This window comes from Ochlerotatus camptorhynchus, unplaced genomic scaffold (genome assembly GCF_037179485.1).
Source record: "Ochlerotatus camptorhynchus isolate MF236.1 unplaced genomic scaffold, CSIRO-AGI_Acam_v1.1 ptg000062l, whole genome shotgun sequence".
Taxonomy (NCBI): Eukaryota; Metazoa; Arthropoda; class Insecta; order Diptera; family Culicidae; genus Ochlerotatus; species Ochlerotatus camptorhynchus.
This window is the reverse complement of record NW_027040552.1, coordinates 4,097,117-4,121,685: the sequence shown is the minus strand read 5'-3', so window position 1 is coordinate 4,121,685 and position 24,569 is coordinate 4,097,117. Positions and strand designations below refer to the sequence as shown.

The 24,569-nt window shown below is 40.5% G+C and overlaps 1 protein-coding gene across 6 annotated transcripts in view; it reads left to right on the top strand.

Annotated features, from left to right (window-relative positions):
• by (blistery) overlaps positions 1-24,569 on the top strand; it is an 854,610-nt gene that overhangs the window by 414,142 nt on the left and 415,899 nt on the right. For 5 of the 6 annotated variants that reach the window (XM_065239770.1, XM_065239771.1, XM_065239775.1 and 2 more), the window contains one exon: positions 8,387-9,244. The exons of the other annotated variant lie outside the window; for it this stretch is intronic. In XM_065239770.1, coding sequence (XP_065095842.1) covers positions 8,387-9,244 — 858 coding nt within the window. The remainder of the gene's footprint in view (positions 1-8,386; positions 9,245-24,569) is intronic. 6 annotated transcript variants of the gene reach the window in all.

The following is a 24,569-nucleotide window of genomic DNA, read 5'->3' as shown; positions in this document are numbered from 1 at the left end:
GTGAGAGAAGCAATAATGCTCCATCTCCAACCGAAATAATTTGCGTTCTAGTGCGTGAGAGCCGAAATTGTTGCTGTTTTCAATAATATTGTATTATTCAGAAAAGTTCGATTACAAAACATTGCCAAACTTATCAAATTTATTGCTCAATGCCTCGCCTTGCTGCTATTAAAAGCCTTGCGATGTTATTCAATATCACTTGGAAACATATGATCTGGGTAGTAATATGATATGGTCATATTTTGAATAACATTTAACAAGGCTTGTAATATGAACAAACCCATTTTCAGCAAAAATTAAATCCAGGGATAAATTATTTAAACTTAAAGTGATAGATTGTTAATATCAGTATGGTTGACATTTATAGTTCAAAGCACAGCACATCAACAACGATGTGTAATACAATCTAAATGAAGTGATTTGCTGTTGATTTCATCGTGCTTCGATATGATCTCTTCCAAGGGATTTGCACATCGAATTGCAATGTTTGGCAAGTAGTGCAAATTCAACAGCAAATCACTTTACATGAACGTGATGTTTTTTTACCGTGCACCGTACACTGGAGAATAGAGCTTTTTGACGTTTAATCAGCGCACACTAATGCACCATTCAAATTGAAGGAGTGCGAGCAAGAGAGAAACAGCTTAGTGGGAAAACAAACCATTCATTCATCCCTGTGTGCCAGATAGAGAAAGACGATTAACCGTCAAAAAGGTCTATAAGAATGACGAAACAAAAGCATCTGATCTTTGCTGCTGCCCTTGCCCGCATTTGTCTGTTTGATGCGTCCGTGTGAGTGCAATCTTTTCGCTCTCTCGTTGCGTTCGTTTGCAGCGTCGCCTTGCAAAAGGCCTTTTGCGGTGGAGTATTTTGACTTGGCGGTTGGTCGATGCGTGCGTACGAGCGTACTGATGACAAAATTGTACTAATTCTTCGGCACTTAAAGCTAATGTTTCTCTGGTCTAATACCCACTTTTCAATTAAGGAATCCAAAAGCTGTCTTTAAACTTTTTGCAGTTGCGAAAAAGCCCATCCTCAGAATTCCTTGAGGTTCTTTTCGAAATTTTTAGAACTCTATGAGTTCTCTTTTAATTCTTCTCAGAAGTCCTCTGGAATTATTTTAAGGATTCTTCTTGACTTTTACTCAGAACATCTTAGAGTTTCAGAAGAATTTTCTCAGTATAATCCAGAAATTATTCCCGGAATGAGCTAGAAATTATCGGTAAATTTTCCTCAAAATCGCTTTGGAATTTCAGTGTCTTGGAACTATCTGCACGATTCACTAGAAATTATTCGCAGAAAGCCTTAGGAACTGTCCTCAGAATTCAATTTCCTTGGGGTTCTTATTGGATTTTTTTAGAACTCTCCTAAGATTTCTTTTGAAATTCTTCTCAGAAGTCGACTGTTATTATACTTAGAACTCTTAGCATTTTTTCTCAGAACACCTTGGAACTGAAATTCCTTTAGAGTTTCAGCAATTTCTCCCGGAATGAGCTAGAAATTATCCTCGGAATTCGCTTGAAATTTTGCTTAAAATCCCTTCGGAATTTTTCTCAAAATTTGATTTTCTCGGTATTCTTTTTGAAATTATCTAGGAACCAGTGTTGGGAAAATATCAAAAAAACAAATCTCACCAATGCCCAAGATCATGCTTGATTTTCGTAGACAAAAATCAACAAGCAAACTACTGCGGTTGATTTTGCAAGCTGTGATATCGCAGCTCGGAATATCAAGCTAACAAAACTCACCAACTGCAAACCTCACCAAACTGTGGTGAGATTGAGTTTTTTTTTTTGCTTTACACCCGAATGCAACCGAAACTTCCATAACGGCTTGCAGCAGCCCCTTTGCGTCTGCCATCGGTGAAGATTAAAAAGAGATAGCAAACTATGCTTTCTCTTTCTAAAAAAACGATGTGTAATAGAATCATTTTTGTGTCGAGTCAACTCGCAGCTTGAATTTTGCATGTTGTGAATAGTCTCGCAATATCAAAGGAGCTTATAAAATCAATATCAAGCGTGATATTTTGTTCCAATATCACGCGTGATATTGCGAGCGCATGAGAGCGGAAAAATATCAATTGATTTCTAATTTTGCCAACACTGCTTGGAACTATCTGCAGGATGCACGAGAAATTTTCCGCAGAATTTTAATGGAATCATCCCAGAAATCTTTTCTTTTGGAACTGTCCTCAGAATTCAATACCCTTGAGGTTCTTCTCGGAAGTCAAGCTTAAGCTGTCCGTCCATTCACCAAAACGTTGTAGTTTTTCTACCGGAAATGTTCAATAAAGCTTGCCCCTCCATTCACCAGAACTGTACATCAGCAATTTTCAATTCAGCTTGCCCCTCCATGCAGCAGATTTTTGCAAATCTTACACCAGTAATTTTCAATACAAACCTGTCCCCAGAAAAATTTTACGTCAGAAAATTTCAATTAACCGAACGATGCAAATTTTCCACCGTTAATGTTCAATAAAAATTGCTTCTCCAATCGTCTGATTGGTGCAGATTTTCTTTTTCAATTTTCCATTAGACATTTTCAATATAGCTTGCTTCTCCTTTCATCAGAATGTTGCAGGTTTTCCACCAAATAAAGCTTGCCGCAATTTTCAGATTTTTCATCATAAATGTTCAACAAAGCAGCTTCCCTCCAATCATCAGAATGGTGCAAATTTTACACCAGAAATTATTATTAAAGTTTTTTTTTCTCTATTCAGCAGAAGAATACAAATTTAAGGCCAAAAATTTTCCGAAAAGCTTACCCATCCGTTCACCAGAACGGCGCAGATTGTCCACCAAAAATTTCAATAAAGCTTAATTTTAAATAAAGCTTGTGCCTTCATTTACCAGACCAGTAAAAATTTTGCACCAGAAATTTTCAATAAAGCATGCTCCTCCATTCACCAGAACGGTGCACCAAAAATTGTCAGTGAAGCTTGCATTCATCAGAACGATGCAAATTATGCTCCAGAAAAGTGAATGAACCTTGCTTCTACATTCACCACAGTGTTGCGAACTTTCCACCAGAAATTTTCATTTAAATATTCACCTCCAATTTTTTAGCGTGATTCAATTTTTTCCACCAGAGTTATTCATTTTGATTAGTCCCTCCATGCATAACCTTGATGATATATTTACACCGATAAAAAGCTTTTTCTTCGATTTACCACCACGAAGGTGAATTTTTACCTCTTCTTTTAACCCTCCGTTTACGTTTCGAGTTAGACCCTTCTGATATGTTTCCCCTGAATTTGTATATTGTGTGGCAAGCACAATAGACTTCTCTGCCACCGTTAGTATTAGTGAATGGTTTCACTATTTCATTATGGTCGACGCAGTCGACTGTCAAAATACAAGAAAATGGATTCCCTGTTGTAGAAATTCTTGCGTTTCTATACGTTCACCCAACCAGTCAGGCGCTGGTTCGCGTTTGACAGATAATTGGTTCATAAAAGTCCCCCTATTGTCTCCTATCCTCTAAAATTGAACATTAAAAAAAAAAAACCGCTGTCATGTCGAACACATTGACAGATGATTCCTTGGTTGAAAATAATACATAAATCAATTCGACAGTGAGCATGTATAAGGGCGTATAAGCGGTAATCGATTCTCTTCATCGATTTTCTCTTTGCATTGCTGCAGCTAAGCGAAACAAGTTTCTAGAATTTGTTCAATGCAGATTTGTAATAGGTAGAAACGTTAAATCTATCGAGTTATTAACAAAAGAGAAAATCGACGAAGAGAATCGATCATCGCGTTTACGCCCTTATGCATGCTCACTGTCGATATGTACACTGCTACACTAGCTAGTTGGTATAAGTGACAACATGCGGCGAGAAGTCAATGGTACTACCAGGGAAGTCAAGAAATTTCTTACCCTAAAGTGGTGTGTTCCTAAAATTTTAGCTAAGTAGTCACTCTCAATACTGATTTGCGCCCTTAAAATATAAATTTGAAGTTAATTTCTGAAGCGATTAAATATTTTCTGAAGGGATTTAACACTTTTCTGAAGTGATTCAGTTCTTGAGGAAGTGATTGCAAACTTGAGAAAATTGATGCAGAATTTTCCAAAGTTTTGTGAAGTGATTCAGTCCTTTCCGGAATTATTCAGTTCTTACGGAAGCGATTACAAATTTTCTAGAAAGGTTAAGTATTTTCCAAAGAGATTTAGAAATTTTCTTAAGCCATTCAATACTATCCGAAGAATTTTCGAGCTTTTCTGAAGCGATTTCGAACTTTTCTCTGAAATGATTCAGTATGCCCAGAGGTGATTTCGAACTTTTATGAAGTGATTAACTACTCTTCAAAGTTTTTTTTTTTTTTTTGTCTTTATTATAGAGACTTTCAGCCTTAGGCTGGTTCGTCTCTTAGACTCTTCAAAGTGATTCCGAATGATTATCAAGGATTCCGTACTTTCCGAAGTGATTTCGAGCTTTTTTATATGATTCCAAACTTTTCTCCCATACCTCACCGTGAAAGAATCTTGAAACCATCATGATGTCAAAATTTCTATTTTAAGCCACTAAGTAGCGCCAACTTTTGTCCGCCAATAAGGATTTGCCCCGTTAGTAGTTAACCTCAACCAAATGAACTTTTTAACACTTCAGTGGTACTATTTAACTTCTTTTTTTTTCATAGTTAGAGATGCTGAATGTCAAATATCAGACTTAAAGTTCTCGTTTTATACGATAGATAAGGAGATGAATGTATAGAGTTGATAGTTCCGTCACAGACAAACAGACATAACTCTTAGAAGAAAATTCTTCAAAATGTATCGTCAAGCGTATTTTGCATGCGTACTAGCACCATCTATCATCCACATTCCCAAGCAATGTTTTGCAACCGGAACATCCCTCGTGCATGCAATTTTTTCACTAGTTGCTTTTCCCTCATTCTGTCAACTCGTCAGCTGTGTTGAATAAAAACAAAACAGATGGAAGTCAGTGATGTCGGTTCTACGAAATTTTCCGAAGATCTTTAAAATTGATTGAATTCTGCAGAAATACGGATCCGAAAGAAAAATTCTCAGAAGTTAAGACTTTTTTACGGATTTGTTTTGTTTGTTTAGTGCGCTTTTTCTTTTGCTGGAAACAAGTTTTTAAACGAGGTAATGCCACCGACAAACCGACATGAATGATCATACAAAGTATCATCAAATTTCTGATCAAAGCACAAAACTGACATCTGCCGCCGTGTTCGCGAAAAATGTGTATCCTAGCCACGAACACACGTACTAAATGTATAAGTTGGTTCGCGTCTAATCTATTCCGGCAAATTATTTTTTATCTAGATAACAATTTTCTATGGTTTTGACAGATGGGATCGCTGCACATTTGAATCCACCGTTATGGATTCTCGATCAAGAGTTAAGTTTTAGTTTCATGTCGGTTTGTCGGTGGTAATGCATCACTTATTAATGCCCTTTTTACCACCGCTCATCACATCAATGTGTACACAGGAGAAAAAAAATAATATGTATCAATCAATGATATTCATGGTGAAGTATTGAACATCGATAACTGGTAAAAGTTGATAGAATATTACAGTCATCAACATGATTTGTTCTCGAATTATGTGTGCATCGTACAACGTAATATTAGGAACGGAATGACTACTGTGCAGCAGTTTTGATGTAATATCCGACAACTTTTATTCTGTATTCGTCAGATGTGGTATGTGTCTCCAGTGGAATGCCTTGGCCACTTATCATTTTCAACATCTACTAACTAGACGTGAGAAAGAACTGGCATCACTGATAAGTTCAAAATGTGGTGGCTTGCTCAATGCTTCAGTGGCGCCACCATGACAAATGCAAGCACATTCCCAACTAAAACATTATTTGCGATGAATGTGATTGTGAGTGTTATGTCTGTTTGTCTGTGGTTCCGTTATACACCGTACAGACTATGGCTTGTATCATGTTATATAGGCTGTCTTGCAATGAGCTCTCATACATAGGATTTCCAATGAAAACTAGATGTATGAGTGCTCATTGCAAGACAGCCTATATTATATGATATAAGCCATAGTCTGTACGGGGTATTAGAGTACGGTAGTGTGAAAATTGTATATAGAGAGTAGAAAGCAAGCAAAGGTCAATTTTGAGGAAGGCACGAATCGGGTTGATCATCTCCTTTACCAAACTCCCCTGTTGGGGAGAGATTGTAAGGGGTATCTCAGAAGATCATGAACCTGATTCGTGCCTGTCACCTTTATTCCTGAACGTGTATTTAGAGGGCCCTGAAAATGTTTATGTAACTTTTTTTTAATTTTTTCCCTGGACTTTTCTACCAGGAGCGGTAGCTATTTAAGCTAAAAATATCTGTTTTTAATTTTTCTTGACCGTGTCCATCAGGAGATTTTAAGATTTTTATCAATTTTTACCTGAAATGCTTTACCAGGGAGCTAGCATTTTCCAATTTTACCAAATTGTTCCCTGATCATATTTACCAGGGGCACCACTATTTAAAATTTAATATTATGTATAAATTTCTCCTACATCATGTTTACCATGTTTGTTTTTAAATTTTTCCGTAAACCTGTCTACCTTGCCTTGTTACTATAGCCATTTCAAATTTATATTTTTTAATGTTTCCCTGATCATGTTTACCAGGGGTACAAGCTACTCCAAATTAAGCTATTTTGATAGATTATTACCTGAACATGTTTACCCGGGGCGCAAGCCATTTCAAATTTTACATATTTTTCAATTTTTTCCTGAAGTTGTCTTCCAAGGGTGCAAATCATTTCAAATTTAACAATTATTTATCCCAGATCATGTTGGTATGTCAGGGGCGCAGAGTATTTCAAATTTTTAATTTTTATTTTATTTTCTGATTTAAGATTTAAAATTTTATATATTTTCAGATTTAACATGTATAAAAAAAAATCTGAACAGGAATATCAGGGGCGCTAGCCACTTCAAATTGAACAATTTTAATAAGTTTTAACATGCTTATCAGGGGCGCAAACCATTTCGAATATTTTTTTTTTTTCCTTAATGTGTATGTCAGGGGCACAAGCCGTTTAAAATTTAACGATTTTGATAATTTTTCTCTGAACTTGTCTACCAGGGGCGCTTGTCATTTCAAATTTACCGATTTTTCAATTTCCACCTGAACATGTATATTGGATTGGATTGCTCTATTATACCTATATTGTAAACTTTTTTTTCGGTTTGGAGCTAAGTACTCGTCGACTACCCTCGACTACCCACAACCACAGCACTGAGTGGACCCTACACGATTGCTTCTATTGACAATATTTGTATTGTCAATACATTGTATATTGACGTCAATACATTCGTATTGACAATATTTCTGTATTCTCTATTACCATCAATATTATTGTCAATATTTCGCCTTCGTGTCAATATAATGATACGTGTGGGCTTCGCTTAAAGGTTGTCAAAACCAGACTTGGAATCTAAGCCGTTACCTAAGGCTTGGTAATACCTTGACATAACTTCGAGCCCCAGCCCTTAAGCGACCCCCACACGTATTGATACGTGTTATTCAATATATATTGAAATATTTTCAATATCAATGTATTGACGTTAGTAAAAAATGTATTGAAAATACGATTATTGTCAATAAAAACAATTGTATAAGGTTCATCTTACGTCCTTTTCAATTATCTTTTCAATATTCACTTCACAATCATAGCGACCGGCGCTCAGGTCTAGCTGTGAAAAAGTAGAATTTCCTCGTACAATAAGTCGATGCACCGGAGAACATCTGGATGCAGGCACGCACACCCAATTGAAAATGTATAAGACCATAAAAACAAGATCAAGGTGATGAGACACAGACTGCCGGAATGTTATTGCTCTTCTTCGTCGTTGTCGGTCCATTTCCGCTCCTCTCCTTTCTCGTCAAGTGTTTACACAAATCACAATAATTTTTCATTCACCCCACCCTCTAAATTTCCCCGTAGCAAAAGAACACGTGTTTTTAACTGTGTTCATATTTTTCTTCCTACCACTCTGTGGTTAGGCTACTACAATTCCTTCGTTTCCCTTCCATCGATATTTCCCCCAGCATTCTAATCGCAGTAGGTTATTGCGCCTATGAAGTAATCCGCTCAACGCTCAAAACAAGCATATATACGTTGACCTTATTCCAGAAATTTGTTTTTTGATTCTGTTTTGACTCATCCATCCGCTGTTATCAGCAACCGAAAACATAAAAAAAAATTGAGCATTGATAACAGGCAATCGTCGTCGGCCGTGCGTTGTCACAATCTTTGCGTACCTTCAGTTGATAGTTGTCAGTGACCGTGCGCGAAACTCTCAGAACGAAGGACAAAGCGGGTACCCAAGCCTGCTTTGATTTGATTTACTAGTGTTCTATAAACTAACAAACAAAATGCCTTTCCTTCTGCAGCCTAAGTCACGCTACACGGATACCTCGTACCTGATCTTTCAGCAGCTGAAGGAAGGAGGACTGCAGTGTGCCTTTCCGACGATTTACGAACTGTTAAATCCGGGATCCAGACCGAACGGAAGCAGAACTGTCGATGAACTGCCAGCCGGCGTAGAACCGATTGCTGAATCGAAGAATGGCGGCAAGAAGCCTGCGGTTGGTGGACAGTACAAATCGAAAGACAGCCGCAAGTCGGTGGCCAATGGGATTCCACGGAAGCAAAGCAAGATTGCGGAGAAACGGAAGAATCGGAGGAGCTTGGAGTTGAAAGCCGTGGAGGAGGCTACGCGGGAGGAAGAAGATGCAGTCAGTGTTGCCAAAGAAGTTGTGGAGCATGTGCCTGATGAGAAGAAGGTACAGGTTTGTGATTTGAGTGGGGGTGGTGAAGAAAGTGTGACCGATTCCAGGCATGTGAGTGTGATCAGCAGTGGTGACGAGCAGGGATGTGTCGTACAGAAGGATATCCAAGTGGCCGTGGATTTCCACCACAGGCCCAACTCGGAAGTAGATCGCCGCAGCAGTCAGGGCAGTGTAGTTCTGATGGTGGTGGAAACGAATAACAACGATGTGAAGTTCAAATCTAGTAACAACGACCCCGGGGGGGAAGTGCTGGCCGAATCGGACGTGGAATCGGTGCGAACCGTTACGCCGGGTGGAGCTCCGAAGGCTCCAAGTGTCCAAATCAGAAGAAAACAGTACCTCTACGAGCCGCCCTATCTGACGGGATCGGAGTACAGCGATACCGATTTTACCGATACGGCTAGCAGCATTGGGGAGCTGGACGATGCGGTGGAATATGCGCGGGTGGAATTGCGACAGGTATGTTTGTGATGGGGAATTGTGTAACATGACGCCACCACCGTTTGGCCAGATGTTTGTGTGTGTGTTTTTTTTTGTGGGGTGATAAATATTTGAGTCGTAGGTAGCAGCTGATTGAGTCATTCGTCATCGTCAGCCGTGATTGAGGGAGAAGAAGGAGGTGCAAAAATTCGTTTGTTCCATTATTGATTTTTAATCACCCGCATGATTTAGACACTCCGGTGGCAGAAACGTCATCCACGAACATTTTGTTTGAAGCCAAAGTTGTTGGTTCTTTGGCTCGATTATCTGCCAATCTAAGACAGCTGATGCGAACATTGAGAAATTATGCTCCGTACACATAGATGTTTGATTTGTTGCGCGGCAAAATAATCGTGATAAATGTTCAACAAGCGCGTACATGTAGGAATTAAACATTTATTAATTTTCAAATTAGGCAAGCTAATCATGAAAAATTCAAGCTTCATTAATGATTATTCCCATAAGATTTTTTAAAGTATACGTGTTATCAATGCACATATAAACATAGCATAAAAACTGTAGGCTACAGTGCTGGGAGAGGATTGGATTTAGACCTAGGCGGAGGCGTAATAAATTTGTTTTATTATTTTAGCCGTCCATACCGGTATATATTGGTTTGTTTTGGAAGGTTTTGATTCGTTGGAAAATCCAAATTTACGCACTAATATCGTTTATGATTTTTAACAAACAAACATTATCTTCTTACTTCTTTGCTCATGCGCAAATTTGATGCATGTCATCCTTTTAGACAAATCTGCAAATCCGGCAAAATCATCAACTTACTAGGAACTTCTTCTCATACAATTATTTTGGTTTGAGTAAAGTTGTTTGTATTCGCTAGAGTTTATTTTGAAATATTTTTTTTATTTGCTTAATAAGGTACATGTCCCTAACCTGCGGCTAATAAGCTGTCACCAATTGATAATTTTAATCATATTTCAACAAATCTCGACTACTTTTTCAAAGGGACGTATCAGCTTTTGTAAACAATGCATTTGATCGTCAATTTGGCGTAACTGGTAGCTCGCACCCGCTTACTAACACCATTAGCAGGTAGGAAAAAATCGCCTAACTGATGGTAACGTTAGCATATGTGAGCGAGCTACCAGTTACGCCAAATCGACAATCAAATGCATTGTTTACAATAGCTGATATATCCCTTCGAAAAAGTTATCGAGAAATAATTGTCCTGAGAACGAAATTCCACCGTCAACATACGCATTGGTTAAAGCTCATCTTTCCCTAACAATTGAATACGGTAATCAGTAACTAAACATACCATTTTCACTTGAAAACTTTTCACAAACATTGCTCCTCATCTTAGAACCAACAATGGATCTAACTTTGGCTCCTCTAAAAGGTCCTGGACATGAGAATGCTGGTTATTTTTTTTTTTTACTTTCTCGCTGTTATGCAAAACACAATTCTCATAATTTAAGTAGTAAATTCACTTAGTAAATTGAACAAAAAGCGTTCTAACAAACGAAAAACTTTTTGTTCCTCCTCCAGCGAGCACAGAACACAAAAGTTTTTGAATTTCTTTGAAGATAGGCTCAAATGTTGGCCTATGAATCTAATATTTGGCCCATTGCAAACAATCTACTATTTATAATTTTAATCTAGATGAACGTGTCATTGGGACGGTACTAATGGATATTTTTGGTTGCTATTGAAAATTTAGTCGATTGCTGAATTTATGTATGGGCGCATTTAGGCCAACGTTACATCCATTTCCCCTATTATGATTTTTCAAGGATAAGGCGTTGTTAGCGTGACACACACGGCGAGGCGGACAAACTATCGGCAAACTTTCGTCCCATGTCTTCCTGGAACGTACTCGTCGCTGTCGATTGGCAATCGTCGAACCTTTCTGACGTCTCTACGGAAAACACTCTTGGCTGTCTTGACCGAGACAACCCTGACGAGTCCATCGTTCCCCGGGAAAAGCTCCATAACACGTCCCAGGGGCCACCGCTGCGATTTTTCGTTGCCATCAACAAGCAGGCTTGCTTCCACTCACTTGCTATAATTTTTTTCGGAATTTTGGAATCATTAGATGTTATAATGATAGTTTGTACTTGTTTGATACAAGAATAAGTTGAAAGGCTAGTGTTTGACTCATGAAACCTGTCAAATTCGCTTTCAGATAGTCACAATCAGCGATTCAACGACTCGCGAGCGCTCACTCTAAGTGAACGCTCATGAATCATAAAATCGCTGATAGTAACACTCTGAAAGCGAAATTGACAGATTTCATGTGTCAAACACATCCAAAAATCATTTTTTTATAGCAAGTGAGTGAAAGCAACCCTGTCGACAAGGAGCACAAAATCACCTTCTGCGACATTAGGGGATGATGCTTGCCATGTTGCTACTGTGTTACATGACCTATAACGAATATACGTTGTATACGAGTACCCCGAATACAACGTATAGTTCGTCTAATTTTACATTGCAAATGCTATACAAAATTAGACGAGTCATACGTTCTATTCGAGGTACTCGTATACAACGTATATTCGTTATAAGTCAGGTAGGTAACACAGTAGCCGTTGCACAGTGGTCTAAAAGTGCCAAATCGTTCGTTTTTTAGTTTATGCAAAAACGTTCCATATAAGCCATATAGTGTCTTGGGAGAAGTGTGTACACTCAAAAAGCCCCTTCTTTTAAACTTAGCCATTTCATGATTAATCCACCTTGCAGGGAGATGAAAAATTTACTTTTTTTTTGTTTGTCAAGATAGCAAAATGGTGTCTTGAGCAAAGTCTTAGACAATATTAAAACAAATATTTTTGCTGAAGACCTCAACCTTCTATCTCTTATGTTTACAGAGATATGTTATTTTTTTTTAGGTAAGAGCCTTCAGAAAATCAATTTTAGCAAATAACTTTTCAGGAAGTAATTTTTTGACATTAGTATTGCTGATTGCATCTCTAACTGGACTGTCCCAAAAATGCAAAAAGTGTGATAAAAGTGCACGTTTCCGTCAAATCGTTTTGATGTCTTCGGAGCACTTATTGCTTGCATCATAAGGATAAGTGCACCGAAGACACCAAGACGATTAGACGTAAACTTGAAGTTTTATCACACTTTTTAATAAGTGAAAATGCGCTTATTAGTCCAATTTGGTGTGAAACGCGCAAGTTCTACACTAATGTTTGTTTAAAAATACGCCATTTTGTCTGGGGAAGCAAGTCCCTATCTTCAATATTTCTTGAGATATTCAAGGTTTTGATCCAAAATTAGCACTATTTCCAAGGCCAGTAGCTCAAAGTCGGGTAAAATTGGTCAAACCAGGTTGATTACATTTGAAAGTATACTTAAAATGCTGCCCAATGCATACCAAATCATTAGTCTTCTTTAGTATTCTCTGCTGATCTGCTTATTACCAAACTATAGTAAACCGTATACAGATAATCGTTTTCTTGCATTTGTACATAGAGGCTACTTCATACGTCACTTACTATTGGTGTTGAAGAACGAAAATTCGAATTCGGTTAAATCGAAGTAGGCGTGCAAAACAAGAGTTGGCGTTGCAAAGCCGCGTGTGGTAACAGTTTTGATTCCAAATTCTAAATTGTAGTGAGCGGTTGACAGGACAAGAAAGTGATTCGTGGTGTCTATTGTAGTGATTCGTTGACTGAATAAACAGTGGTTCTCGTGACAGGTGTCTATTGTAGTGCTAAAAAGGACGGTAATAGTGACCGGTTGATTGAACGAACAGTGGTTCATGTTCTTCCCGGAATGTGATTCTCGGTGTTTGTTTTAGTAACCGGTTAACTGAACGAACATTGGTCCTTGTTCCTCCCACTATTTGAGTCCCGGTGTCTGTAGCAATGTGTCATTGGCTTTCGAACGTAAGCGGTTGTATATAATCACGATAATAAGCTCTGAAATATCTTTTTTGGTTTCTTCAGGTAAGTGCAATTTATTTTGATCACTATTTGAAACGTTTGAAAATATGTGTTTATTTTAAATATTTAGAAACTATTGACAAACGTGAGTTGTTTAATATTTGGAGGAGAACTGCAGGGAACCAAAATAAAAATTGGGTTGCGTAGCTTCTAGTTCCATCTACCGATGCATGAACCGATGGTGAAACAGAAGTAAGCGACAATTCTGAAAGTGACGAGGAAATGGGTAACGATAAATATTTTTTTTTCTTTGATATTGTATGAAATGGTTGATGAAATATAACTATATTCAGATATGGGTAGTAATAATTTGAGGTAGTAATGTTGTATTTAATGTTCATAAAAAAAAAACAACAGTAGCATAATAATACGGAAAGTCGTGACCCTATAGTTTGGTAATAAGTAGATTGGCAGAGAATACTAAAGAAGACTAATGATTTGGTATGCATTGGGCTGCATTTTAAGTATATTTTCAAATGTAATCAACCTGGTTTGCCCAATTTTGCCCAACTTTGAGCTATTGACCTTGGAAATAGTGCTAATTTTGGATCAAAACCTTGAATATCTCAAGAAATATTGAAGATAAGAACTTGCTTCCCAAGACAAAATGGCGTATTTTTTCAAACAAACATTTGTGTAGAACATACTAATGTAAGAAAATTGCTTCCTGAAAAGTTATTTGCAAAAATTGATTTTCTGAAGACTCTTACCAAAAAATGACATATCTCTGTAAACATAAGAGATAGAGGGTTGATGTCTTGAGCAAAAATGTTTGTTTTAGTATTGTCTAAGACTTTGCTTAAGACACCATTTTGCTATCTCGACAAACAAAAAAAGTAAATTTTTCATCTCCCTGCTAGATGGATTAATCCTGAAATGGCTAAGCTTAAAAGAAGGGGCTTTTTGAGAGCACAAACTTCGCACAAGACACTATATGGCTTAAATGGACCGTTTTTGCATAAACTAAAAAAACACGTTTTGGCACTTTTAGACCACTGTGCGTTGGAGCGATAGCACGTACTCGAACTGCCACCGAGCTCGAAAATCTTGAGCGGTACGGTGCACATAGTTCCACCTTGACAGCGAGCCTATCTGCTGTTCCAAATGGTTGACCTCCTGGAGAGCGTCAAGAGGTCGCCCGATTAAGAAGTGTGCGGGCGTAAGGGGTTGTGGATCGGTGGGGTCGTCCGAAATCGCGGAGATCGGACGCGAGTTCATACAAGCAGCTACCTGGACGAGAAGAGTGCTTAATTCTGCAAAAGTGTAGTTGTAATTACCTGCAATTTTACTAAGAAACCCCTTTCGCAACCTTGATACCAGCCTCCCACAACCCACCATGATGTGGAGAGCGAGCGGGTATGAAGAGCCATTGCACCCGTCTATTGGTCAGGAAGTCGTTGACCTCGTCGCTGTGTTCGGTGGCATCTATCTGCTGGTAGAGTTACCGAAGTGTAGATTCGAAGCGTTGTCGGAGTACATCTTGCTGGGTACGACGTACCAACTGGTGAACCGTGTGAAGGCGGCGAGAAATGAAGACGCACTTAGATCAGAAACTGCTTCCAGATGCACAGCTCTCGTTCCAAGGCAAACGAACAGGACGATGTTATACAATCACGGAAAACTTTGCGGGTAGCGCTGCTACCTCTTAATATCCAGAACCTTGTCCTTGAAGCTGCAAGTAACGACTGAGGTCCACAGTGTAGATGTTTTTGGTGTTCGTGGAGAAGAATGAGCGAAGTCAATATCGAATGACGGGGCAACAAGATCGGATGTTTGTTGTCGTAACTCAAATCCGATTGCTGCAGCCTTCCGCCCACCCTGACGAGACCGTTTTCATCCAGGAACGGATTGAGTTGATGTAGCAGACTACTACGTTCGACGCTGAACTTTCTTTGCAGTCGACTGAGTTCTCCGGAAAAATGTTGCTGTTGTGTGTGATGCAGACACTTTCTCAGAGTGTCCAAAACGAAGCATTCGGGCAGTTATACGAAGCAGAAGCTGGAGATTCGGGTAGTACCTGGCCATCATGTCATCCAATAAACTATTATCATACACAGTGAAACAAACCACGGCTGTGACTCGCTGCTCTTTATCTATTTTCCGTCGTTCAATAGTGTCGAGATCGCCGTTTGGTGATGATCCGCTGTTCGTCTCCGATGGTACCCAGACGGGTTCATGCCACCAGAGAGGGTTATATTGAAGCTAATCAGGAAATACATCACGAGATACCAGATCTGCAGGATTGTACTGAGTGCCTACGTGATACCAGATGATGGAGAGCAGATAAGTGAAATCTCCGCAACGTGATTAGACACAAATGTCTTCCACCTTGCAGCGCCGCCAGCTAGCTATGCCAAGACGACTTTGGAATCGGAGAAAGAGCAGCTCTCACGTTTGAGGTAAGTCGTGCAAGAATAACCGCTGCACTCAATTCCAGACGGGGAGTAGTCGTTCTGCCGTTGCCTATAGGTGCCAGTTTAGATTTAGCGCACAGTATTGCCGTCGTCGTTCACGGCTCGAATGTAGATGCACGCGCCCATTGCCACATCGGATGCGTCGCAGTAGCCGTGCAGGTAGAGACGAGACCAATTCCTCATGTCGATCACTTTTCAGGGAATCTGAAACGAATTGAGAAGCGAGAACTGTTGGACCAAAACTTACCAATCATTGGTTAACTCACCGGGAGGAGTTGCATCCCAGGCCACCTTCAGCTCCCACATCCGCTGCATCACTAGCTTTGCCTTCAAAATGATTGGTGCAAGAAATCCAAACGGGTCGAAAAGACTGGCGATTTGCGATAGGATGATTCGTGTTGTGGACTGAAGGATCTCGGTAGACTGGTAGGAAAAATGGAACTCGTCACTGCACGGCTGCCACTGCATTCCGAGGGCCATGATGGTACTGCTTCCGTTCTCCTCTATAGGAATTTTCACCTCCAAATCTGCATCAGAAACTCCTTCTAATACCGCTGCGCTGTTCAAGGCCCATTTCCGAAGGTGGAATCCACCGACCGCAAACATTTCGGTGAGTTGTTCCCGTACCTAGCACCTTTGCTTCTTCTTCGGACGACGCACCAGTGACAACGTCATCAACGTAGTTGCTTTTTTCCGCCTTCTCAACCGCTACCGCCTTCTCAACCGGATGCGCTTTTAGTCCCTAAAGTGACCGTATTTAGACGATACTCCCTTATAACCTCGTCCTTTGTCCACCTCCACGGGACCTTGAAAAAGTTACGATCGCGCATATTCAACCAAACCATGCGATACATTTGCTTCGCGTCACCAACAAGAACGATTGGTGGGAAGCGAAATCGGATCAAAATATTGACCAGTGAATCTTGAACGACTGGGCCGCACATGGGCACGTCATTCAATGAGAGACTACTGGTAGTCTTTGCCGAAGCATCGAAAACGACTCGACATTTGGTGGTAGAACTTGTTGTTTTAACCACGCAGTGGTGTGGGAGATAAACCGATTTGTTTGCTGTGGTTTCATTATCGACGAGTGACATGTGATCGAGATCAATATACTCACGGATGAACGCATGGTACTCATTTTTAAGCTGCGGGTTTCGGTCAAGCTTTCTCTCGATGTGGTGAAGCCTTTTTCGACTCTCCCAGTTGATGTGGGTCGAGCAAAAAAGGGAGACAGACGATGAATTTTCCCGACTCATCTCGAACGGTACGATCCGGGCGATGGAAGAGTGGATCGGCCAGATTTATTGATCCTGGAATAGGGCAATCGTCGATATTCGCTGGCTTGCAGGGAAGCGTTTTGGGGATTTTCTCCAACACCATGCAAGGCACGGAGGTACAATAGTCCGTGCAACGCGAGGAGATGATGATTTTGGCACACTTGTCAGCGTGGGCTGATGTAGAAGAAATGCCATGTCGGCTGCTAGTTTTTTGAGGCCGAGCTGCTTGCGAAAACTATCGCTGATGAAGCTGACTTGAGAAGCGCAATCCAAGACGGCACAGCAGGCGTGTGGGCGTCCATGGCTATCCAAGACATTGATGGCTACGGTGGCAAGGAGGACACTAGACGCATCGAGGCATGTTTGTTAGTCGAGGGCTGAAATCAAGGACTGGGCTGGTGGTCCGGGATTTGCCTGGGCCATGACTGATGATGATGTTCCTGGTTGTGAGTTTGCTGATGTCGACGCCGGGTGTAGCAAGGTATGGTGAGGTAAGTTGCATATCCTACACGTACCTGATTTGCAGCTTTCACCGGGATGTACTTTCAGGCAATTGTTCCACAGCTTCATCCTGTTTACGTGAGCGAGTCGATCGTCATGGTTCATGTGAATGAACTTACCACATTGGTAGAGATGGTGGTTTTGTTTGGTGCACACTAGACTGATACAAAATTTGAAATTTTCGCTCCACAGTGCTCAAACGGTTCCAAATTGGGCCCTGATTAGCATCCCAGAATTTGAACTCATTTAGTGGGAAACTGACTTGGCACAAACCATTTGAAGTTTATATGGGAATTACTATGGAAAAACCATAATTTAGGTTCATATCTATCTCAAAATGCACCAGTTCACTCTACTTTATAAAATGATAGCTGAGCTTATTGAAAATTTTCTCAGCTACAACTTTGTTGAAAACCAGTTTTCGATCAAATGTAAAGAACAAAAGTTATTAATGATTCAAGTCACTGATGTCTTATGAATATGCTCAATCAACTGTTCAGCAGGCAACATTGGTGTTTATGGCGCTAAGAATAGAGGACAAAAATCATGGCTACTATGTCACACTGCAGAATACAGTGTTGCCCACAATACAGTTGCTTAATCTTGCCATAAGATTATCAATCTCTTAAACAATTAATAACTATTTAATTTGACGTTTGGCTGAAAAACGATTTTCTACAAAGTTGTAGCTTATAAAAATTTCCATAATAATAGCAATAGAATTTGTTAACAGTACAATATGTAAAAAGGCTAAAAGACCATGAACAAAAAGTTTTCTTTTCCCATAGTAATTTCCATATAAACTTCAAATGGTTTGTGCCAAGTCAGTTTCTTATCAAATGAGTTTAAACTTTCGGAGGCTTATCAAGACCTGATTTGAAACCGTTTGAACACTGTGGAGCGAAAATTTCAAATTTTGCATCAGTCTAGTGCACACGTTGCAGAACGGAGGGTTCGTGGCGACGAATGCGGTGGCACCTCTGGGTTGAGGTTTTTTAGAGGTTGTTTGAAGGGCACGCTGACTTTTGGCTTTGTTGGCTGCGCTGACTGTAGAGTGAAACTGTGGGATTTGACGAACTTCAGGAAGCACTGCAGAGTGATGTCAGCTTCTTCCATTTCTGCAATCTTCTGGCACCACAGCTGTTTCGTGTCGAGATCAACCTTTTTGCTGAGAATAAGCAGGATCCATGTGTCACAATCTTCCCTATCCATTACTTGGAGAGCTCGGATAACCTCATCCGACACGTCATGTAGCGATCGCAACCCATGCGAAGAAGATGATGTCATCGTTGGCTGTGCTAGAAATTGCTTAATATGCTGGTTAGCAATCTCACGTGGCCGGTAATTGGCATCCTCGATTTTCAGATGCGAAATCAACGACGCCACCTCACCAGCGAGATTTATTTTCAAAAAGTACAGCTTTTGGCTATCCTTCAGCATTGGATTTTGGTGAACCAAACTGTCGAACAAGTCATAAAAAGGCTGCCACTCAAGAAAATTACCGCTCAGTGTTCACTCGCCTGTCGACAGAAGCAGACCACTTTCAATGTGTGTCACTCGACAGCAACCATTGTGAGGTCCTCCTTATTGTTCTTCATCAGCAGTTCTTTCAGTCGATGCGTCGTCGACTTTGGAAAGCAACCGTTTCGTGATGAATGTGTGAGTGCGCCCATTCCTGCAATGGAAGCGCTCTGACCACCGTTGGCGAATTTGCCATACAATGAAACCACTGGAAGCGGCTCCCGTTCTGGTGGAGGAGGCTTATTGGATAGCGGAAGATAAAATGTTTATTGTGTTGTACCTTTTGACTATGGTTTTAAGGTGTATTGTATAGTGAACAAGAATCCTCGGCTCTGTAAAGTTAATTCGGTTGAGCCTTATCAAATAAATTAATAAACAACAAGAAAATTACCGCTGAAGACAGGAATGTTCATTCGCGGCAACTTGAGGTGTGGAAAAGGGGATGCAGCGGCGTTGTTACGTACCACGGAAGAAGTAGTGGAAGAGGCGGCCACGTTGGTGGACATTATTTGTAGAAATTCAGCCTGTTGGTCGGCGCGCTGCATCATGACGTCATGCGGTGGGGTTTGTTGGGCATTTTCATCCTCTATTAACATCCAAAATCTTCTTATGCACTGCACAAAAGGCTGCCCACACCTCACTCAAAGCGTCCAGCTCGATTTGAATATCGACTTCTTTAACCGCATCTGGCCTTATTTTGTCCACTGTATCGAAGATGCGTGTTAATCGCGGTTCGAGCGATTTTCAATCGCGGACGAGGTTATCCATCTTTGTGGATTTCGCGCACTTAGGTATTGTCCAAAAAGTAACTGCTCTTTAAACACTGCTCACACCTTTTGTTTTCTGCTCCACTGAGGTACCGATCAGCAGAAGCACTTGGGACCTGTAGGGTGGCAACGGGGCCTATTCACGGGCACTAGCGGTCACAGAATACGTGATTCGCGGCGAAATGTTCGCTGATCCGGCTCGAAGGACCATATGTTAGCGTGAGCTCCAAAAAACAGCGCGTTAAATCATGGACTACTTCTAAAAATTCAATACTTGATCTTTATTTTCTAATCTGTGTGGCGTTTATATACCCATTAGAACAAAAGGCAGAAGGCCCAGAACATTCCCTTTAGAATACAGTAAAGGAGAGATACACATATATTACTGTAGTGCCATTAGGTGTTATTTGGTAATTAACATAATTCAATCGCTTGCGGTTGCAACGAGTAGGGTAGCGCTTCTCATTCTCGCTCCAACAGGCGTTTTTCTCAAATAGCTTTTACTTTAAGTAACCGCAATATTTTCCCTACAGAAAATGTAGGCATAGTTCCGTTTAAATTGGAAACACTCAAATTTGGTCATTGGCCGATTTTGGGTGGAACTGCCCAAAAGTTTGAGAAACGCTGCTTTATATAATACCTTTCTTTCCTTACTTACTTCCCACCGTTAGTACAATCTTGCTTACAGAAAAATCCAATGATTTAATTTGAAATAGAATTTCAGGAAACAGAGCTTCTTTAGATATGGGACAATACTACAATAGAAATGCTCCAAGTCTGTTGTAGTCAAAGAGTCTTCAATTTAGTTTGTGAACGATTTGGATCCTTGTGTGGATCCATGATTGAATCCATGGAGTGAATCATGCCCGTTGAGATTGAAAAAAGCCATAGGTTTCAACAAAAGTAAATTTTCAAGATCGATTCACAGCTTACTTTATTGTATGTCAGAGCAAAGGGATGTTTTGATAGACTGCTTCCGAATTAATCCTGAATGTCCATTGTCAGACTGTGATACATTTGAAACAAACATAATGTAACATACCTTTTCGCTCCCTGCACTCGAGATAAAAGCAAAAGAAACCCTCCGGGCTCAGTCGCAGAGTCCGCATTCAAATCCGCTCGCGAATGCACGCCGTGGTGTTACGCGTTCTAGTTCTCAACGTTTCCACCAGATGTCTGCCGAGCGCCTACTTCGGGGTTGTTGCCCACGCTTTATATACATGTCTCGTTTCTGCAAGCGCGTGCACATGCACATGTGTGCGGCCTGGCGTTATGTTCTCCCGACATGCTCTCGCACCTCACTCAACGGCCTTAACACGTGCTCTTTGAGAAACATAGTGCTGTATGTGTGTTTACATTCCGACCAGCTGATTTTCGTGCGAGTTGTTTTACGCTTAAAATATTTTGAATTTACGAGCTCCATGTGAGCATCATCACAGCGTGCCATTTATTCGAAAGTTGCAATTCCCAGCCTACTTACGTCGGATGGCTTCCTCCAACGACGTTTCACCTCGAAAACTCATCCCTTCGAGGTAAGCAACTTTTCTCCACATTTTTTGAACCTCTTTCGTTCGTTCGTCTTCTTCCTCTGCCACCCCGAATCAATAAATTCACATCACATTACGCTTATAAATTTCCTCATTTTCCTCGCTCCTATCTTGCTGGTTCTTCCTCCGCCGCCGCATCCGTCGGCGGCGCCCGTTGTTATTATGTTGTTAACCATTAATGCTCAATCGCTTTCGGGTGTCTGTGTGCGGCGGTATGGTGCAGTGGCGCGCACGTTTCGGCTTTGTCGGGACTTCCTTTTGTATGCCGCCGCCTCAGCATCCGCCTCCACCGCCGCGTCTCCAGCTTCTAATATTTTCCGCCTTTTAATGATAACACATTTTCCCGTGATCTCCCTCATTCCTCCGGGTTCCCAACTGTAACCTTGTAATGGCTATAGCTTTCTTGGGCATCTTAAAAAAATGAAGAAAGAAGCGAGGGGAACAAGGAAAAGGTAAAACCCTTTCGGGCACGTACGGGAACCGGACAATGGCAGGCTAGAAGGCAATTCCGAATACAGACGAATAAGCTGATAACATACATCAAACGGCACTCGTCTTTATTGCCCCTCACGGTTCGGGTCGGTTGGACCCATCGAACACATCAGGATAGGAAGCGCAATAGAAGGTTCAAACGCAATGAGGCACCAACGGAAGATGCAATCTGTACGGCAGAGGCCTAGCAGCTCGACGGTATTGACTGCTTGACCCACAGCTGCTGGGAATGGAATGGTCTACTGGACGGTGATAAACTCCATTGGATTGAAGAAGCCGAAGGGAGTTCTCAGGAATACTTTTTTTTTTCGAGATTCTCAGCTTCATCAACGCGTTTGAGTTCCTTCGCCATTAATTGTAAAGTTGTATACAGCGGAGACGAGCCAGCCAACGGCTGAAAGTCTCCTTAATAAAGATATAAAAAAAAATAAGCTTGTATTGAGAAGCTCATGTGTCTATTAATCTTGCAGCTCATCCAATTCTAGGTTCTTTAAATCCAAGATGGTATTCACTGGATCCTTGTCGACTGAAATTTGAAAAATCTTAATTAGGATATGGAACATTGCGGCTGGGTTTTACAAATTGCCCAATAGAATCCGGAGAATTGTTTCTGAAACTCGGAATGGATCAAAAAATTAAAAAAAATTCGTTACCCCTTTTATAAACTTAAATAATACCACTGGCGATTGCTTCACATTTATAACCCTTTCACGGCATTTACAGCTGATCCATTTTTCGGTCACTTTCTTCACGCTGCTGCCTCTTAATTTAACCCTTCCCGTGTTGGTAGTCGAAGGGCAATCGGCCACTTCCCACATTCGAATTAATAGTTTCGTCTCGCTGGCTGCTGGTAGTCGGCTCGATAGGTTCTCACATTCATCTTCCTGGCACTTTACTGCTCTATGCGGGCTCCGCTGCTCCGAATCAGTAGAAATTAACTTTATGGTCCACCATAACTCATTCCCCCTCCGTTCCATTCAATTCTGGATAAACTTGTCGTTCGATTCGTCTACCAACCAACCAGTCGTTCCAGATCCGTCGTCGTCACGTCAGTTAGTCACAGTCAAAACACAGCTGTTTCAGGCCTTTCTTCGCTTGCTAAGTGTAAACCGAGTGGTATGCGCATAATTCAATGTCATTATCATGTCGGTCCTGATGTTCGCCTCGGTTCAGTTCGAATTCAGTTCAGGCTTTAATTTTATGCTCGATCACGATTTTCTCCGCTACTTTCTCACAGCCGTAACTGATCCGCTCGGTAAACAGTAGTTCGGTACTTGGGGCTTCTGGATTTGGGCTTTCTTGAGTTGGTTGGCCATGTGACATTGAAAGGTTCGCGCAGAGACAAACGTTTTCGCTGCATCTCCTCCTCCAGCCGTGTTAGTAGAGCATGTGGTTGCTTTAAAGTGCAGGGTGTATAATTTATAGGCCCATTGAAATGTTGTTCCGATTTTCTGCTTCTGCTTTTGTTTAAGGAGGAGAAAGTTTGTCAATGGTTAAGGCCCAAGTGCAATGATAGCGGAAGCGGAACGGCAGCGGCAGCGGAAAAGTCCGATCTGAGTAAGCCTACTTGTCGGATTGAAAACTAGTTAGAACCAAATCGTCTTCGGTTAGGCATCTTTTGACAACTGTCAACCTTTCCGTTTCCGTTCCGCTTCCGCCCATATTACGTTTGGGCCTTTATATACAACTGCTAGAAGGAGAGGGTGAAACAAACTGCGTAGTAAATTGGAATGCATTCGTATTTCGGCCACAGGCCATCATTGTAAGAATTTTTTTCTTTGATTTTGGATTTTAAACGAAGATCAATTCCATGTTAAAAACTTGTCTCATTCTTCGCAGATTTTTATTACGTTCGGAATAATTCATAGGACCGTTTATGCACGACCGTAGATTCTGAATCAACGATCGTTGTGAGTGATTTTCATTTGATTGTTTCTCGATTTTTTGGCACCAATTGCATCAAGTTTGGTTTCATTTGAATATCGGAAAAAGGGTTGGATGTATTAGAAAATAAAGCAGCTCAGCAGTGTTATCGATGTTTTAGGACTAAAGTGTGTTAGTTTTGAACCACTACATTATTTTCCCGGAGGATGTTGCCTTATTTTTTTAATACTTACTAGTAGTCCGGGGTTTGTTCTGAATTTTAGTCAAGTTTCGGCTCTTGGATTCTCTGTAGTTTGATATATTGTTTACTTATATATATATTTCGTGAAATTCCGCTTCAATGTATACTCGCCTCGGCGAGCCGGCGTCAAGTAAGGGGCCCGCTCAATAATTTTAATAGGTTCAAATCATCATTTGGCCCCTCTACAATATTCAGTTTTTTTTTTAATGTTTGCCTTGAAGAATAAGAAAAATGAATTTAAAAAAAAATAGTGAGCCTGCCTGTAGATATAAAATTGCAATCCAACCGTCAATCCAAATTAAAATTTTGAATTTTGAAAACAAACGTTTAAATAATATGCTTGCAAATGTGCTGTGAAAATAGATTTAATATTTGAAGCGCCCATCACGCAAATCAAAAATGTACTATTGATAGCGGTAAGCTCCATCGAGGATGATCGCCAATCTCCAATTATCCTAGATTTTACCAAGCACCGTATCGTCCTCAATTTTAATCTCGGATATATTCGATTTCGGCGTATAGTCCATTCCTGGGAGGGAGAAGCAGATAGCACACACGGAATTCATTGTATACTTGTTCTTCTTGTCATGAAAATTTGTGCCGTTGAAATCAAATCAAAACAGGCGTAGCAAAATAACGTGTTTTGCTTTGAGCGTGTAGTGATTGTTTGAGTTTGTTCAGTGTGCAGTGAGAAACTGTACTTTTCTGTTTGGTATTTTACTATACAACTAGATGTTTTGACA